Below are 18,416 nucleotides of genomic sequence, written 5' to 3' on the forward strand. Positions count from 1 at the left end.
GGGAGGGAGGGGGGAGGGGAGGGGAGGGGGGGAGGGGGGGAGGGGAGGGGGGGAGGGGGGGAGGGGGGGGGGAGGGGGGGGAGGGGAGGAGAGGGGAGGGGAGGAGGAGAGGGGAGGGGAGGGGAGGGAGGGGAGGGGAGGGAGGGAGGGGAGGGAGGGAGGGGAGGGAGGGGAGGGGAGGGGAGGGGAGGGAGGGGAGGGGAGGGGGGAGGGGGGAGGGGAGGGGAGGAGACGGGAGGAGAGGGGGGGAGGAGAGGGGGGGAGGGGGGAGGAGAGGGGGGGGAGGGGGGGAGGGGGGGGAGGGGGGGGAGGGAGGGAGGGGGGGAGAGGGGGAGGGGAGGGAGGGGGGGAGAGGGGGAGGAGGGGGAGAGGGGGAGGAGGGGGAGAGGGGGAGGAGGGGTGGGGAGAGGGGGAGGGAGGGGGAGGAGGGGGAGAGGGGGGGAGGAGGGGGAGAGGGGGGGAGGAGGGGGGAGGAGGGGGAGGGAGGGGGGAGGAGGGGGAGAGGGGGAGGAGGGAGGAGAGGGGGGGAGGAGGGGGAGAGGGGGAGGGAGGGAGGGAGGGGAGGAGGGGAGGGAGGGGAGGGGAGGGGAGGGAGGGGGGAGGGGAGGGGGGAGGGGAGGGGAGGGGGGAGGGGAGGGGGGGGAGGGGGAGGGGGGAGGGGGGAGGGAGGGGGGAGGGGGGAGGGGGAGGGGGGGAGGAGGAAGGGAGGAGGAGGGGGGAGGAGAGGGGGGGAGGGGGGGGAGGGGGGGGGAGGGGGGAGGGGGGGGGGAGGAGGGGGAGGGGGGGCAGGGGGAGGGGGGGAGAGGGGGAGGAGGGGGAGGGGGAGAGGGGGTGGGGGGAGGGGGAGGAGGGGGAGAGGGGGAGAGGGGGGGAGGAGGGGGGGAGGAGGGGGAGAGGGGGAGGGAGGGAGGGGAGGAGGGGGAGGGAGGGAGGAGAGGGGAGGGGGGGAGGAGGGGGAGGGAGGGAGGGGAGGAGGGGGAGAGGGGGGAGGGGAGGAGGGCGAGGGGAGGAGGGGAGGAGGGGGAGAGGGGGAGGGAGGGGGAGGGAGGGAGGGGGGAGGAGGGATGGGGGGCGGGGAGGGGGAGGGAGGGGGGAGGGGGAGGGAGGGGGGGGGAGGGAGGGGGGGCGGGGAGGCGGGGAGGGGGGGCGGGGAGGCGGGGAGGGGGAGGAGGGGGGGCGGGGAGTGGGGGTGGAGGGGGGGCGGGGAGTGGGGGTGGAGGGGAGGGGGGGAGGGGAGTGGGGGTGGAGGGGAGGGGGGGCGGGGAGGAAGGGGGGCGGGGAGGAAGGGGGGCGGGGGGCGGGGAGGAAGGGGGGCGGGGGGGCGGGGGGGGGCGGGGAGGAAGGGGGGCGGGGAGGAAGGGGGGCGGGGGAGGAAGGGGGGCGGGGGGGCGGGGAGGAAGGGGGGCGGGGGGGCGGGGAGGAAAGGGGGCGGGGGGGGGGCGGGGAGGAAAGGGGGCGGGGGGGCGGGGAGGAAAGGGGGCGGGGGGGCGGGGAGGAAAGGGGGCGGGGAGGAAAGGGGGGCGGGGAGGAAGGGGGGGCGGGGAGGAAGGGGGGCGGGGAGGAAGGGGGGCGGGGAGGAAGGGGGGCGGGGAGGGCGGGGGGGGGGCGGGGAGGGGGGCGGGGAGGCGGCGGGGGGGGGGGCGGGGAGGGGGGCGGGGAGGAAGGGGGGCGGGGAGGAAGGGGGGCGGGGGGGCGGGGGAGGAAGGGGGGCGGGGGGGCGGGGGAGGAAGGGGGGCGGGGGGGGCGGGGAGGAAGGGGGGCGGGGCTGTAGCTACACCTCTGGGTCCCGGACTCACCAACGGGCTTGTGGCCCAACATCGCGTGGAAAAGGCAGACCTCCACCTCCGGACTCCAGGAGACCGCCTCCTCCTCCCGCTCCTTCTCCAAGGGCGACGCCTGCACTTCGGCCATGACCGGGCACCGGGCCGCACTCAAGGGCTGAAGCCTGAGGCCTACCCGCAACGGAAAACTCGCCACTCTGCCCCGCCTCCGAGCGCCCCGGCCCCGCCCACTCCGCACCCGCTCCACCTCCGGGCGCCCCGGCCCCGCCCTCTCTGCCCCGTCCTCTCCGCTCTGCTCCGTCCCCGCCCTGCCCCCTGTGGCCTCGTTTTCGTGCCCTCCAAGTTGCGCCCCGCCCCCTGACCACGCCCCATCAGTACCAGGCCCCGCCCCCTCACTGTCAGCACGTGGTTGCTGCCCCCTTCCTGCCATGAGTAGGGAGCAGTTGTTGGTAATGAGAGTTGGCGCAGACATTCCACCCTGGCCTAATGTCTCCTGTACATTGGGAAAATGAAGCTTCACACAACACTGTGTGTAAAAAAGACCCAAGATAACAAAATGTGAGGCTGGATGAACACAGCAGGCCCAGCAGCATCTCAGGAGCACAAAAGCTGACGTTTCGGGCCTAGACCCTTCATCAGAGAGGGGGATGGGGAGAGGGAACTGGAATAAATAGGGAGAGAGGGGGAGGCGGACCGAAGATGGAGAGTAAAGAAGAGAGGGTGGAGAGGAGAGTTGCAGTGGGAGAGAGATCCCCTGAGGTTTGTCCAGAGGGAGGAGGGTAACTTCTTCGGGTTAGGCATCCCTGGACAAACCTCATCCTGCCCCTGACCTGTCTGTCCTCCCCGGACTGACTTATCCCCCTCTCTACCTCCCCACCCATACTCTCCTCTCCATCTATCTTCTCCTCTATCCATCTTCGGTCCACCTCCCCCTCTCTCCCTATTTATTCCAGTTCCCTCCCCCCATCCCCCTCTCTGATGATAGGTCTAGGCCCGAAATGTCAGCTTTTGTGCTCCTAAGATGCTGCTTGGCCTGCTGTGTTCATCCAGGTTCACGCTTTGTTATTTCGGATTCTCCAGCATCTGCAGTTCCCATTATCTCTGTAAAAAAGACCCTAAGCTTCCACTTGTGGCATGAACTGTAGATGCTGGAGCCATAGATGACACAGGAACCTGCAGCTCAATGGCCCAAACATGGACTTCACCGGTTTTTAAATCTCCCCACCCCCGGCCTCATCCCAAGTCCAACCCTCCCTCATCCCCCATATCCTTGACCTGACACAACCTGTCCATCTTCTCTCCCACCTATCCACCCACCCACCTCACTGACCAATCCCCACCATTCCCTACCTGCACTCACCTATCACCATCCCACCTACTTTCTCCAGCCACACCCCTCCTCCCCTCCCCATTTCTGAAGGGTCACGACCTGAAACATCAACTTTCATGATTCCCTGATGCTGCCTAGCCTGTGGTGTTCCTCCAGCTCTACACTATATTGTCTGACCTCGGGGTCTGAGTAGTCTTGTGGTCATCTCTGAAATAACCCTGATGTACAGTAGGGTGATTGGTGTGTCTGGCTGTGTTGTGTTTTCTTGTTGTGGTCAGACCATGAAGTGTATAAGTCTTGCCCTGATTTACCTTTCCAAAATGCAGCATCTGTCTGATTAAGATCCCATTGTACTCTGAGTTAACCTTCAATCTTCATGTCATCTGCAAACTTAAGTTGAAAAAAACCTCCTAAGTTCACATCCAAATCATTTATATAAATGATGAAAAGCCGTGGTCCGTCTAGTCCCATGTTCCGAACCATGCCCTGAGTTCATCTGCCTTACCTGTTAGGCCTCTCACTTTGAAATAAATGCAGTTTAATCTATCGGTCCGACCTCATCCTCTGCTTTGTTCCTACCTGTTTGATTTGCTTCTTTTCCCAACTGTACCTACCTCAGACTGTTCTCTTTCCTCACTATCTCCCTGGGCCCCCACCCCTCTTACTCACTCAAATCCCCCTGAGCAGCTCTAGTCAATTCCCCACCAGTACATTAGCCCCCTTCCAATTCAGGCGTGACCCGTCCTTCTTATACACATCACTTCTGGGCCGGAAGAGATCCCAATAATCCAAGAATGTGACTCCTTCTCCCCTGCACCAGCTCAGCCACACATTCACTTGCTCTCTCCTCCTATTCCTACCCTTACTAGCTCGTGGCACTGGGAGAAATCCAGATATTACTACTCTCGAGGCAGAATGATAGAAATGCTTGGGCACAGAAGAGGGTATTTCAGCCCACCATGTCCAAAAACACCCAGATGCCCATTCCAATCTCACCTTCCTGCACACGGCCCTGAAACCTACAGCATTATTTACTCCCCCATTTGCACCTGTCAGCTTTAACTGTAAATCCTAAAACAAACATCCAGCTCAACTTTCAGAAATACAATGACACAACCACTTCTGAGGAAGAGAAATGCCCAGATGAGAGAAAACTTCCCCCTTATCTACATGTAATTATTAATAAACTCTGCTCCCTAGTTGCAGTCCTCCCCACGAGAGGAAGCATCCTGTTGTGTTCCTGTTTTCAAGCTGTGAACTGAGCTCCTCCACTCCGCCCAGTCTGTTTCAAACTTTTTATGTTCCCTTCACTCTCACCTCCTTCCTCTCAGCCTCAGAAACTTGCTCAGGCTTCTGAAGTCAGGTCAGCGGTCAGCAGAGATGCCAGTGACATGGAACGGAGACATCAGTGACCAGTGACCTGGGGCGGGGACGTCAGTGACCAGTGACCCGGGGCGGGGCTGTCAGTGACCAGTGACCCGGGACGAGGACGCCAGTCACCAGTGGCCCAGGGCGAGGACGTCAGTGACTGACAGCCCGGAGCGAGGCCGTCAGTGACCAGTGACCTGGGGGGGGATGTCAATGACCAATGGCCCGGGGCAGGGACATCAGTGACCAGTGACCCGGGGCAGGGACATCACTGACCAGTGACCCAGGGCGGGGACATCAGTGACCAATGACCCGAGGTGAGGACGTCAGTAACCAGTGACTTGGGACAAGGACGTCAGTGACCAGTGACCCGGGGTGGGGACGTAAGTGACCAGTGACCCGGGGCGGGGACATCAGTGACCAATGACCCGGGGCGGGGATGCCAGTGACCAATGGCCTGGGGCTGGGATGTCAGTGACCAGTGACCCAGGGCAGCGACGTCAGTGATCAGTGACCTGGGACGGGGCGTCAATGACCAGTGGCCTGAGGCAGGGACACCAGTGTCCAGTGACCCAGGGCGGGGACGTCATTGACCAGTGACCTGGGGCGGGACGGCATTGACCAGTGACCCGGGGCGGGGATGGCATTGACCAGTGACCTGGGGTCGGGATGTCAGTGACCAATGGCCCAGGACGGGCACGTCAGTGACCAGTGACCCGGGGCAGGGACGTCAGTGACCAGTGACCCGGGGCGAGGACGCCAGTCACCAGTGACCCGGGGCAGGGACGGCATTGACCAGTGACCTGGGGTCGGGATGTCAGTGACCAATGGCCCAGAGCGGGGACGTCAGTGTCCAGTGACCCGGGGCGGGGACGTCAGTGACCAGTGACCCGGGGCGAGGACGCCAGTCACCAGTGGCCCAGGGCGAGGACGTCAGTGACTGACGGCCCGGAGCGAGGCCGTCAATGACCAGTGACCTGGGGAGGGATGTCAATGACCAATAGCCCAGAGCGGGGACGTCAGTGACCAGTGACCTGGGGGGGGATGTCAATGACCAATGGCCCGGGGCAGGGACATCACTGACCAGTAACCCGGGGCGGGGACATCACTGACCAGTGATCCAGGGCGGGGACATCAGTGACCAATGACCCGAGGTGAGGACGTCAGTAACCAGTGACTTGGGACAAGGACGTCAGTGACCAGTGACCCGGGGTGGGGACGTAAGTGACCAGTGACCCGGGGTGGGGACGTAAGTGACCAGTGACCCGGGGCGGGGACATCAGTGACCAATGACCCGAGGCGGGGATGCCAGTGACCAATGGCCTGGGGCTGGGATGTCAGTGACCAGTGACCCAGGGCAGCGACGTCAGTGATCAGTGACCTGGGACGGGGCGTCAATGACCAGTGGCCTGAGGCAGGGACGCCAGTGTCCAGTGACCCAGGGCGGGGACGTCATTGACCAGTGACCTGGGGCGGGACGGCATTGACCAGTGACCCGGGGCGGGGATGGCATTGACCAGTGACCTGGGGTTGGGATGTCAGTGACAAATGGCCCAGGACGGGCACGTCAGTGTCCAGTGACCCGGGGCGGGGACGTCAGTGACCAGTGACCCGGGGCGAGGATGCCAGTCACCAGTGGCCCAGGGCGAGGATGTCAGTGACTGACGGCCCGGAGCGAGGCCGTCAGTGACCAGTGACCTGGGGAGGGATGTCAATGACCAATGGCCCGGGGCAGGGACATCAGTGACCAGTGACCCGGGGCGGGGACATCAGTGACCAATGACCCGAGGTGAGGACGTCAGTAACCAGTGACTTGGGACAAGGACGTCAGTGACCAGTGACCCGGGGCGGGAACATCAGTGACCAATGACCCAGGGCGGGGATGTCAGTGACCCATGGCCTGGGGCTGGGATGTCAGTGACCAGTGACCAAGGGCGGCGACGTCAGTGACCAGTGACCTGGGACAGGGCGTCAATGACCAGTGGCCCGAGGCAGGGACGTTAGTGTCCAGTGACCCAGGGCGGGGACGTCATTGACCAGTGACCTGGGGCGGGATGGCATTGACCAGTGACCTGGGGCGGGGACGGCATTGACCAGTGACCTGGGGTCGGGATGTCAGTGACCAATGGCCCAGAGCGGGGACGTCAGTGACCAGTGTCCTGGGGCGAGGACGTCAGTGACCAATGACCCGGGGCGGGGACGTCAGTGACCAATGACCTGGGGCGGGGACGTCAGTGACCAATGATCCGGGGCGGGGACGTCAGTGACCTGGGGTGGCGACGTCAGTGACCAATGATCCGCGGCGGGGACGTCAGTGACGTGGGGTGGCGATGTCAGTGACCAATGACCCGGGGCGGGGACATCAGTGACCAGTGACCCGGGGTGGCGACGTTAGTGACCAATGACCCAGGGTGGGGATGTTAGTGACCAATGACCTGGTGTGGAACAGGGAGCGTGGCCAGTGAGGTTTGTGGCTGCAGCCGGTGATCAGGCCACATGGACGCCCCTTGTGCTGTTTTGTTGTTGAGAGGGCTCAGAGAGAGACTGTCATGTCATTTTAACTTTGTTTTGTGTTTTCTGACTATGGTCATCCTGTGTATAATTGTATAGTGACGTTGTTTCTTCGTTTCTTTACTCAGTATTGTACCAAAGAACCTTAATCCCTAACAGTGCTGTAAGCGGCCAGTTATAAACTTTTCACTGTTCTCAGTTGACTCCACGTGGCAATGAAGCGTGTTTAATTCAAATGAAAAATGCCCCCTGTACTTTGTTGCCAAGACCTGGCTGTGCCAACAGGCCCATTGTGTAATTTTGGAGGAAGGACAGAGTCAGCCTCAAGGACAACATTGCTGGAGGTGGTCCCGGACTCTGAGGCAGGGCTGGAGGTTTACCCTATAAGAGTCAGGATATCATTGCCTGGTCCTCTCCAGCCAGTGGTCTGTCCTGCCCAGACCTACTGCTACCTCCTCTGTCAGTATAGCCTCCTGCCTCTGGGAAGGGCAACACGGCAGCTGCAGAAGACCGGGTGGCAACGGGAGGGTGGGTGTGAGCATGAACTAACAGCGGCCTTCCCTCCCCTCACTCCTGGTGCAGGCCGCACCTTCACCTCACCCGCTGCCCCAGCCTTTATCCCACACCAGCTCTCTAACTGCACATTGCCAGGTTCATTAAACCTGTCTGAAATTTTTAGCCCAATCGGATGTACCTTACCTGCCCCTTCAGAATGACAGCTATGATTCTGTGTGAGGACCAGGACAGGATCAACCCTGTTCAGTCCTTCCAAATTCTCACATATTTCACCCCCTTTTTCCTTCTAAACCCGAAAGGATGCCTGTTCAGCATTTCGTCTTGGATTGCCTGCCTCATCCCTGCAGTCAGTCAATGAACCACCTCTGAATTGCTTCAAAGTAGAATGGGTCCCAGGGGTTCGTGGGCTAGAATATTTGTTGCCCATTAAGAACTAGAATTGCAGTCATCTAGAAAGTGCCTGGAATGTACATATATCTGCTGTCCTTACCAAGCCTGCTCAATACAATAATACTCTGGTCAGAACATGGCTAACCCTTCACTGCTCATGAAACGGCCAAGTGAGACCCTCTTGGGTATTATTTTCAGATCTCACACGCTTCCTCAAGAGAACAATGTAGGCCAAGATAATAAAATGTGAGGCTGGATGAACACAGCAGGCCAAGCAGCATCTCAGGAGCACAAAAGCTGACGTTTCGGGCCTAGACCCTTCATCAGAGAGGGGGATGGGGGGAGGGAACTGGAATAAATAGGGAGAGAGGGGGAGGCGGACCGAAGATGGAGAGTAAAGAAGATAGGTGGAGAGGGTGTAGGTGGGGAGGTAGGGAGGGGATAGGTCAGTCCAGGGAAGACGGACAGGTCAAGGAGGTGGGATGAGGTTAGTAGGTAGCTGGGGGTGCGGCTTGGGGTGGGAGGAAGGGATGGGTGAGAGGAAGAACCGGTTAGGGAGGCAGAGACAGGTTGGACTGGTTTTGGGATGCAGTGGGTGGGGGGGAAGAGCTGGGCTGGTTGTGTGGTGCAGTGGGGGGAGGGGATGAACTGGGCTGGTTTAGGGATGCAGTGGGGGAAGGGGAGATTTTGAAACTGGTGAAGTCCACATTGATACCATATGGCTGCAGGGTTCCCAGGCGGAATATGAGTTGCTGTTCCTGCAACCTTCGGGTGGCATCATTGTGGCAGTGCAGGAGGCCCATGATGGACATGTCATCAAGAGAATGGGAGGGGGAGTGAAAATGGTTTGCGACTGGGAGGTGCAGTTGTTTGTTGCGAACTGAGCGGAGGTGTTCTGCAAAGCGGTCCCCAAGCCTCCGCTTGGTTTCCCCAATGTAGAGAAAGCCGCACCGGGTACAGTGGATGCAGTATACCACATTGGCAGATGTGCAGGTGAACCTCTGCTTAATGTGGAATGTCATCTTGGGGCCTGGGATGGGGGTGAGGGAGGAGGTGTGGGGACAAGTGTAGCATTTCCTGCGGTTGCAGGGGAAGGTGCCGGGTGTGGTGGGGTTGGAGGGCAGTGTGGAGCGAACAAGGGAGTCACGGAGAGAGTGGTCTCTCCGCAATGTAGGCCAGTTAGCTTAACTTCTGTTCAAAGAATCCTTACAGTGTGATACAGGCTGCTATTGGGAAAATATTCATCAGCCCTAAAAACTATCACAACAGAGCATTTAGAAAAGCATAATATGATCAAGCAAAGCCAGATTGGCTTCACGAAGGAGAAAACATCCCTGGCAAATTTATTAAAATTCTTTAAGAAGATAAGAAGCAGGGTGATTCAGAGGGAAGCAGAGCATGTAATGTATTAGGATTTTCAGAAGAGATTTGATAAGGTGCCACATGTTAGGCGAATTAATAAGTTTGGAGCCATGCTGTTGGAGATAGTATATTAATATACATGGAGGGTTGACTAACAAATGGGAGATGGACCTTTGGAATAATGGGGCTTTTTCAGAATGGCAATCTGTAACTAGCGGTGTCCCACAGCGACCAGCGCTGGGCCATTTTGTTTAAGTATGGTGGGCTATCACTTTGAGAGTCTGATCACATGACAAACAGCTCTGTCAAATCTTGACGCCTGCAGAGTAAACATCTCCTGAATAAAGCTCCTGCTGTTCAACATTTCAACCTCCTGGCCATTCGCAGAACGGGACACAAGAAGAAAACCTGTGACGAGGATAAAGATTCACTGGATCGATCCACTGATTCATGGACAAAAAAGCAGAATAGTTGTCCTCACTGCGGATCTTGCAGAAGCTTTAATAGAAAGAATAAAATAAGTCAAAAGATGCCATCCGTGCAATAAAGCAGGTCCAGCCAGTGAGGTAAAACAGAAAGTATTCACCACGGAGACGAGGTGAACAGTGCAGGGAAAGCTGAGGAAGCTTTGTTCTGAGGAAGGGTCACTGGACCCGAAACGCTAACTTTGTTTTCTCCTTTGGGTCCAGGATATCTCGCCATTTTTACTCTTAAGCTTAACTTAGTCCCACTGTAATATCAAATACTAGATAAATGCACACAATTAAAAAAAACAAAAAGAAAAACCTTATCTTCTCAACATACCAGAGTCGGCTTTTTTTGGTCAGAGGAGGAGACCGGGTGTGAGACACTACACGTGTCATGCCTCCAGTTTAGCCACTGCCCAAATATATCCGTTCACTCACCTTCCTAGAGCGCAATTTGATCGCTCACACTCAGCTCTGCTGCCGAAATGTAGAGCTTACTTTCTCGGCAGCCCCCGGTCCTCGCTCTCACCGCTCCTGCTGCCGCTGCTGCAAAAAATGGAGGCCGCTGATTGCACAAGGTAAGTATTTAAATGGGAAACTTACCTCCCAATCAGTACCACTAAATCTGAAATGAGGAATTAAGAGGGCTAAAAGGGGTCAATAAATATCTTCAGCAAACAGGGTTAAGGAAAATCCCAAAGCCTTTTATTCATACATAAGGAGCAAGAGGGTAACTAGAGAAAGGGTTGGCCCACTCAAGGACAAAGGAGGGAAGTTATGTGAGGAGTCGGAGAAAATGAGTGAGATTCTTAATGAGTACTTTGCATCGGTATTCATTGAAGAGAGGGACATGTCGGATGTTGAGGTGAGGGATAGATGTTTGATTACTCTAGGTCAAGTCAGCATAAGAAAGGGGGGAAGTGTTGGGTATTTGAAAAGGCATTAGGGTGGACAAGTCCCCTGGTCCAGATGAGATCTATCACAGGTTACTGAGGGAAGCGAGAGAGGAAATAGCTGGGGCCTTAATAGATATCTTTGCAGCATCCTTAAACACGGGTGAGGTCTTGGAGGACTGGAGAATTGTTAATGTTGTCCCCTTGTTTAAGAAGGGTAGCAAGGATAATCCAGGTAATTATCGACCGGTGAGGCTGATGTCAGTGGTGGGGAACCTGCTTGAGAAGACACTGAGGGATAGGATGTATTTACATTTGGAAGAAAATAAGCTTATCAGTGATAGGCAGCATGGTTTTGTGCAGGGAAGGTCATGTCTTACCAACTTGATTGAATTCTTTGAGGGAGTGTCAAAGTTGATAGATGAGGGAAGGGCTGTAGATGCCATATACATAGACTTCAGTAAGGTGTTTGATAAGGTTTCCCATGGTAGGCTGATGGAGAAAGTGAAGTCACAAGGGGCCCAGGGTGTGCTAGCGAGATGGATAGAGAACTGGCTTGGCAACAGGAGAAAGAGAGTTGTTGTGGAAGGGGGTTTCTTAAATTGGAGAACTGTGACCAGTGGCGTTCCACAGGGATCCGTGATGGGACACTGTTAGAACATAGAACATAGAACATAGAATAATACAGCGCAGAACAGGCCCTTCAGCCCTCGATGTCACGCCGACCTGTGAACTAATCTAAGCCCATCCCCCTACACAATCTGTTGGTTGTGATATATGTAAATGATCTGAAGGAAGGTGTAGGTGGTCTGATCAGCAAGTTTGCTGATGACACTAGGATTGGTGGAGTAGCAGATAGTGAAGGGGACTGTCAGAGAATGCAGCACAATATAGATAGACCGGGGAGTTGGGCAGATAAATGACAGATGGAATTCAATCCAGGCAAATATGAGGTGATGCATTTTGGAAGATCTAATTCACGAGCAAACTATACAGTAAATGGAAAAGTCCTGGGGAAAGTTAATGTTCAGAGAGATCTGGGTGTTCAGGTCCATTGTTCCCTGAAGGTGGCAACGCAGGTCAATAGAATGGTCAAGAAGGCATACAGCATGCCTTCATTCATCGGATGGGGTATTGAGTACAAGAGTTGGCAGGTCATGTTACAGTTGTATAAGACTTTGGTTTGGCCACATTTGGAGTACTGTGTACAGTTCTGGTCGCCACATTACCAAAAGGATGTGGATGTTTTGGAGAGGGTGCAGAGGAGGTTCACCAGGATGTTGCCTGGTATGCAGGGTGCTAGCTATGAAGAGAGGTTGAGTAGATTAGGATTATTTACGTTTGAAAGACAGAGGCTGAGGGAGGACCTGATTGAGGTCTACAAAATCATGAGGGGTATAGACAGGGTGGATAGCAAGAAGCCTTTTCCTGGAGTGGGGGACTCAATTACTTGGGGTCACGATTTCATGGTGAGAGGAGAAAAGTTTAAGGGAGATTTGTGTGAAAAGCTCTTTACGCAGAGGGTGGTGGGTGCCTGGAATGCGTTACCAGCAGAGATGGTAGAGGCGGGCACAATAGCGTCATTTAAGATGTATCTATACAGATACATGAATGGGCAGGTAGCAGAGGGATGCAGATCCTTGGAAAATAGGTGACAGGTTTAGATAGAGGATCTGGATTGGCGCAGGAGGGTCAAAGGGCCTGTTCCTGTGCTGTAATTTTCTTTGTTGATTGTTCTTTTTTCTTTTTGGCAAGGAATTACAACCCCGGTGATAAGTGTGTACCAACCATCATTGTAGCACAGAGTGGACTGGTCTCCTACACCTTACAGATAAGAGACAATGTAGTATGGAGAACACACGCAGATCAACTCTTGACAACAAGTCCCAGTGACAACATTAATTGAAGATCTGCAAATAACTGTGTCAAATAGAGACCTGAGGACAGACCAGTACCAGCAGCATCTGAGGGATGCAGTATTGCTGTGAAGAATACCATGACACTGTGCAAATTTCTAAACATTCAGTCATCTCATCTAGCATTCATAAAACACCAGCAAAAAAATAAACAGATACCTGAGGTGCTCTGATAGCCTCACAGGAATCATCGTGCTCTCTGGAACATCCTACTACTGACTGGTGTGGTTATGATTGTAAATGTTTCATTGTAGGAATCCCTGTGGAAAGGGGCAAGTTGTTGTCTGTCTGTGTCAGTCTGGTGGTCTGTCACTTAAAGAGTCTGATCACAAGATGTAATGTTGACATTATCAACTGCCTGGGGTAGACAAACAGCGACATGTCGAGTGAACGCCTCCTTAATAAAGCAGCTGCTGTTCAACAATTCAGCACCATTGGTCCTTCTTGGAAAATAACAGGCCACAATCATTTCCAATGTTTGTTCATGACTTGAAGGAGGAAGTCAATGAACTATCGCCAAGTTTGCAGATGGCACTGAGAGGAAATCGAGTCTTTGGGGGATTCCTACAATGATTCCTACAATGAGGTGGAGAGGGAATGATCAGAGTGACATGAAGAGTCTGCAGAGCGATATAGACATGTTAACAAATGGGTAAACCTTTGGCAAATGGAATATAAAGTGGGGAAAATGTGAAGTAAGAGATAGTAGGAACTGCAGATGCTGGAGAATCAGAGATAACAAGGTGAGCCTCAAGGTGACGAAACGTCAGCTTTCCTGCTCCTCTGATGCTGCTTGGCCTGCTATGTTCATCCAGCTCTACACCTTGTTATCTCAAAATGTGAAGTTATGCTGTTTTGCAGGAAGAATAGTGGAGCTCAATATTATTTAAAGGTCTCGCATGGCATGCTGGTCCAAAAGTGAAGACAAGTTGTCAAACTGGGTCCAAACTTGGCTTACTAAGTAGGAGATAAAGGGAGATTGGCTGTGGAGTGATGTTTTCGCAATTGGATGCCTGTGACCACTGGTATAGCACTGGAATCAGTGCTGGGACACTTGCTACTTGTTATGTACATTCACAGCTTGAAGACAAAGGGTGGTAGTGGATGGAAAATATTCAACATGGTGCTCAGTTACGAGTGGTGTATCACAAGGATCTATTCTGGGTCCTCTTCTATTTGTGATTTTTGTAAATGATTTGGATGTAGGAGTGGAAGGGTGGATTAGTACGTTCGCGGATGATACGAAGGTGGGTTGCGTTGTGGACAGTGCGGAGGGCTGTTCTATGTTACCAAAGGACATTGATAGAATGCAGAGCTGGGCTGAGAAGTGGCAGATGGAGTTTAACCCTGAAAAGTGTGAGGTGATTCATTTTGGAAGGACACACTTGAAAGCAGAATACAGGGTTAATGGAAAGATTCTTGGCAGTGTGGAGGAGCAGAAGGATCTTGGGGTTCATGTTCACAGTTCCCTGAAAGCTGCCACCCAGATGGATAGAGTTATTATGAAGGCATATGGCGTGTTAGCTTTCATTAATAGAGAAATTGAGTTCAACAGCCATGAAGTTATGCTCCAGCTATACAAAAGCCTGGTTAGGCCACATCTGGAGTAGTGTGTCCAGTTCTGGTCACCTCAATACAGGAAAGATGTGGAAGCATTGGAAAAGTTGCAGAGGAGATTTACAAGGATGTTGCCTGGAACGGAGGGAAGGTCTTACATGGAAAGATTGAGAGAGCTAGGGCTTTTCTCTTTAGAATGACAAAGGATGAGAGGTGACTTGATAGAGGTGTACAAAATGATCAGAGGTATAGATAGAGTAGACAGTCAGAGACTTTTTCTGGTGGAGGTAGCTAATACAAGGGGGCATAGTTTTAAAGTGAGTGGAGGTCGATATCGGGGAGACGTCAGAGGTAGGTTCTTTACTCAGATAGTGGTAGGGGCGTGGAATGCATTGCTGGAGAGGGTAGTGGAGTCAGCCTCATTAGGGGCATTTAAGAGACTATTAGATAGGCATTTGGATGACAATGTAAGGTAGGGGTGGAGGTTAGATAGACCTTAGGTTTAGGATAAATATTCAGCACAACATTGTGGGCCGAAGGGCCCGTACTGTGCTGTACAGTTCTATGTTCTATGAACATAGAAGGTAAAATTAATATGTTTGCAGCTGACATGAAATTGGCAGTGTTGTTGATAGTGAATAGGATGGTCTCAGGCTACAGTCTGATGTTGATCAGCTGGTAAATTGGGCAGAGTAATGGCAGATGGAATTTAATCCCAATAAGTGTGAGGTGATGCATTCGGTGAAGCCTAGTAAGGGAAACACCTACAATGTATGATAGGTCCCCAGGCAGTACTGCCCATAGATCCCTGAAGGTGTCAACACAGGCAGACAGTGTGGGTAAGGCATGTGAGATGCTTGCCTTCATTAACCAGGCCAAAGAATATTAGAACAATATTAGCCTTCTATGAATATTTTATCAGGCTACAGATAGGACACTGTGGCCAGATGTGCAGCCCTGGTTGCCACACTATTGGAAGGATATGATTGTGCTGGAGAGGTACATCAGGATGTTGCTTGGGATGGAATGTCTCTGTGATGAGGAGAGACCAGATGGGCTGTGTTTGTTTTCCTTGGAGCAGAAGAGACTGACGGGAGATCTGATTGAGGTGTACAAAATTATGAGAGGGATAGATAGAATAGATTACGATAGGGTAAGGGTTAGGGTTAGAGTTAGGGTTAGGGTTAGAGTTGGGGTTAGGGTTAGGGTTAGGGTTAGGGTTAGGGTTAGGGTTAGAGTTACGGTTAGGGTTAGGGTTAGGGTTAGGGTTAAGGTTAGAGTTAGGGTTAGGGTTAGGATTAGGGTTAGGGTTAGGGTTAGGGTTAGGGTTAGGGTTAGGATTAGGGTTAGGGTTAGGGTTAGGTTAGGGTTAGGATTAGGGTTAGGATTAGGGTTAGGGTTAGGGTTAGGGTTAGGGTTGGGATTAGGGTTAGGGTTAGGGTTAGGGTTAGGGTTAGGGTTAGGATTAGGGTTAGGGTTAGGGTTAGGGTTAAGGTTAGGGTTAGGGTTAGGGTTAGGGTTAGGGTTAGGGTTAGGGTTAGGGTTAGGGTTAAGGTTAGGGTTAGGGTTAAGGTTAGGGTTAGGGTTAGGTGTCTAAGACCAAAAGGCATAAATATAAAATGAGCAGTAAGTGTTTGGGAAGAGACGTGAGAGAGAACGTTTTCACCCAGAGGATGGTATAATTCAAGGATGTGCTGCCTGAGAAGGTGTTGGGGGCAAGTATTCCTGCAACATTTAAGAAATATCTGGATGAGCAATTAATATACCAGGGCATGGTATGGACCAAGTGCAGATGAATACGATAGGTATAGTTTGGTCCTTGTTGGTTAGCAGAGGCATGGTGGGCTGAAGGGCCTGTGTTATGTTGTATGATTCTATGACTTAAACGAGAAAGACAGCAAAAAGCCACAGAAGGGAGGGATTTGAACGTGGGGTGGGGTTGATAAGGGGTGTGAGGTTCTCATGCATGAAATGCAGAAGGTTCATTCTAGCTCAGTGGGTGATAGGGAAGGCAAATGGAATATAGGCCTTCATTTCAAGGGGAATGGAGTGTAAAAGTAGAGAGGTTTCCCTAAAACGATAGAAGGCACTAGTCAGATTGCAGCTGGAATATCGTAAATAGTTTGGAAAGATATACTGTCGTTGGAGGCAGTACAGAGAAGGTTCACTAGGCTATTATCAGCTAGGGAGGGACAGCATGATGAGGAGAGGTTGATTAGATTAGGCAATGGTGTCTTGAAACAATGAGAGATAACCTTATTGAAAAATACAAGATTCTTGGGGGAGCTTGACAGATGTGTAAAGGGTGTTTTCCCTTCTGGGAGAGTCTGGGACCAGATGGCATTCACTCAGAGTAAGTGGTCACCCATTGAAGGCAGAGATGAGGAGGATTTTCCTCTCTCTGAAGTTGTTGTATCTGTGGAATGCTGTCAAGGCTGGGTTATCAAGAATATTCAAGGCTGAGATAGATTTTTAGACATCAAGGGAAACAAAGATTATGCGGAATGAAGTAACCCACAGAGACTGGTATCCCATCACCAAGTCACTCTTTATTTACAGGTGGAGAGTCCTTGTCAATGGTTCAGCTTCCCCAGAGCCAGGTCTCACAGTGAACAGAACGTCAATACACTCCTGCATGTATCTGTCAGCCAAGGCTCCCCGATTGGGCCAGATTAACAGCGTCAATCAGTGAACTCATATTCTAGGAGGTCCAGCTGGCTGACCTCGTTACAATCTGTACAGGGAAAAGAAAAGTGGAGTTGAAGATGATCAGGTCAGCCATGATCTCAATGATTGGCAGAGCAGATTCGATGGGCTGAATAGCCTACTCCTGCTCCTATTCTTATAATCTTATTATAGACTGATTCCTACAATGGGATTACTTGTTCAATGTCCACTATCATCTTTGTTTCTGACAACATGGGTGGTGGTGGGGATGGGAATGGTTAATTTGTTCAAGGGCCAGGGGCTTTATGGGATCCCACAACCTGTCCAAACCGGGGTGAGAGGGATCCATCACAATCATTACATGTGACGATCCCAGCAGATGTTAACTCAGAGTTCGGAGCTGGGTCTCTGGGTTCCACTTGTCAGCGCCGCAGTTTCCATGGGAACTTTGGCACTGGCCCAAAACCTGAACCCACAAGCTCGCAGTGATAACAACTAAAACTTTCAACTACATGGCACCTATAATGTGGCAAATTATTCCAATATGTTTTTCCAATGATAGAAGTTGGTTCAGCTGGGGCCCTGCTCCCTAGAGTTTAGATGAACAAGAGAGGACATGTTTGAAATCCAAAGACTCTCACAGGATTGGACATACCTGGTGCAGGGAGGATGTCTTCCTGTTTGGGGGAGTCTAGATCCAGGGGTCCAGAATGTTTCAGAACTCTGAGGAAGGGTCACTGGACCCGAAACATTACTCTGTGTTTTCCTTCACAGATGCTGCCAGACCCAATGGGCTTTTCCAGCAACTTTGTTTTTGTTGCTGTTTATATTCAAGAAGGAGATAGATAAACACAGAAATATGAAAGGCATCAAGGGGTCTGAGGAGAAAGCAGGAATATGGCACTGAGATAGAGGATCAACCACGATAGTATCGAATAACAGAGCAGGCTCGAAGGGCTGAAAGGCCCACGCCTGCTCCTAGCTCCTATGTTTTTATGTTTCAGGGATAGTTTTGATTAAACTATAGGAGTTAAGTTATGAGGAGATATTGAACAAATTAGGCCTGTTATCACAAGAATTTAGAAGTTTTAAAGCGTGACTTGATCAAAGTCTTCAAGATATTAACAGGAAAAGACAGGATAGATAAAGATAAGACATTTCCACTGGTTGGGAATTCTAGAACTAGGGAGTATAGTCCGAGAATTACACCCAGGCCATTCAGGAAAGATGTTAGGGAGCACTTACACCCACACAGGATGGGAGAGGTTTGGAATTCTCTTCCACAAACAGCAGCGGATGCTAGATCAGTTGTTAATTTAGAAACTGAGGTAGATACTTTTTTGTTAAACAAAGGTACTGAGCGATATGGTCCAAAGGCAGATACATGGAGTTAGGCCACAATCGGCCATTATCCCATTGAATGGTGGAACAGATGTGAGGGGCTGAATGGCCCCCTGCTGCTCTTAACTTATATGTTTTTATAAATTTTAACTGCTTCAAAGAGCCAGCTCAGATTGAGATACATGAGGAGATATTATGGATTATGATCAAAAGAGCAGGTTTTCAGACTCTGAAGCGGATAGAAGGTGGGCCCTCAGTGCTTCCAGACTCAGCAGAACCTTCAGCCGCAGAGTGAGAATCACACGAGACAAGAATTA

The 18,416-nt window shown here is 52.7% G+C and overlaps 1 protein-coding gene across 1 annotated transcript in view; it reads right to left on the bottom strand.

The window, feature by feature from the left end:
* The window catches only part of mrgbp (MRG/MORF4L binding protein), a 10,903-nt gene extending 8,885 nt beyond the window's left edge, over positions 1 to 2,018 (bottom strand). The window contains exon 1 of the mRNA XM_048550335.2: positions 1,797 to 2,018. Coding sequence (XP_048406292.1) covers positions 1,797 to 1,911 — 115 coding nt within the window. The 5' untranslated portion in view covers positions 1,912 to 2,018. The remainder of the gene's footprint in view (positions 1 to 1,796) is intronic.
* Between the last annotated feature and the right edge of the window lie 16,398 nt (positions 2,019 to 18,416).

This window comes from Stegostoma tigrinum, chromosome 19 (assembly GCF_030684315.1).
Source record: "Stegostoma tigrinum isolate sSteTig4 chromosome 19, sSteTig4.hap1, whole genome shotgun sequence".
Classification (NCBI taxonomy): Eukaryota; Metazoa; Chordata; class Chondrichthyes; order Orectolobiformes; family Stegostomatidae; genus Stegostoma; species Stegostoma tigrinum.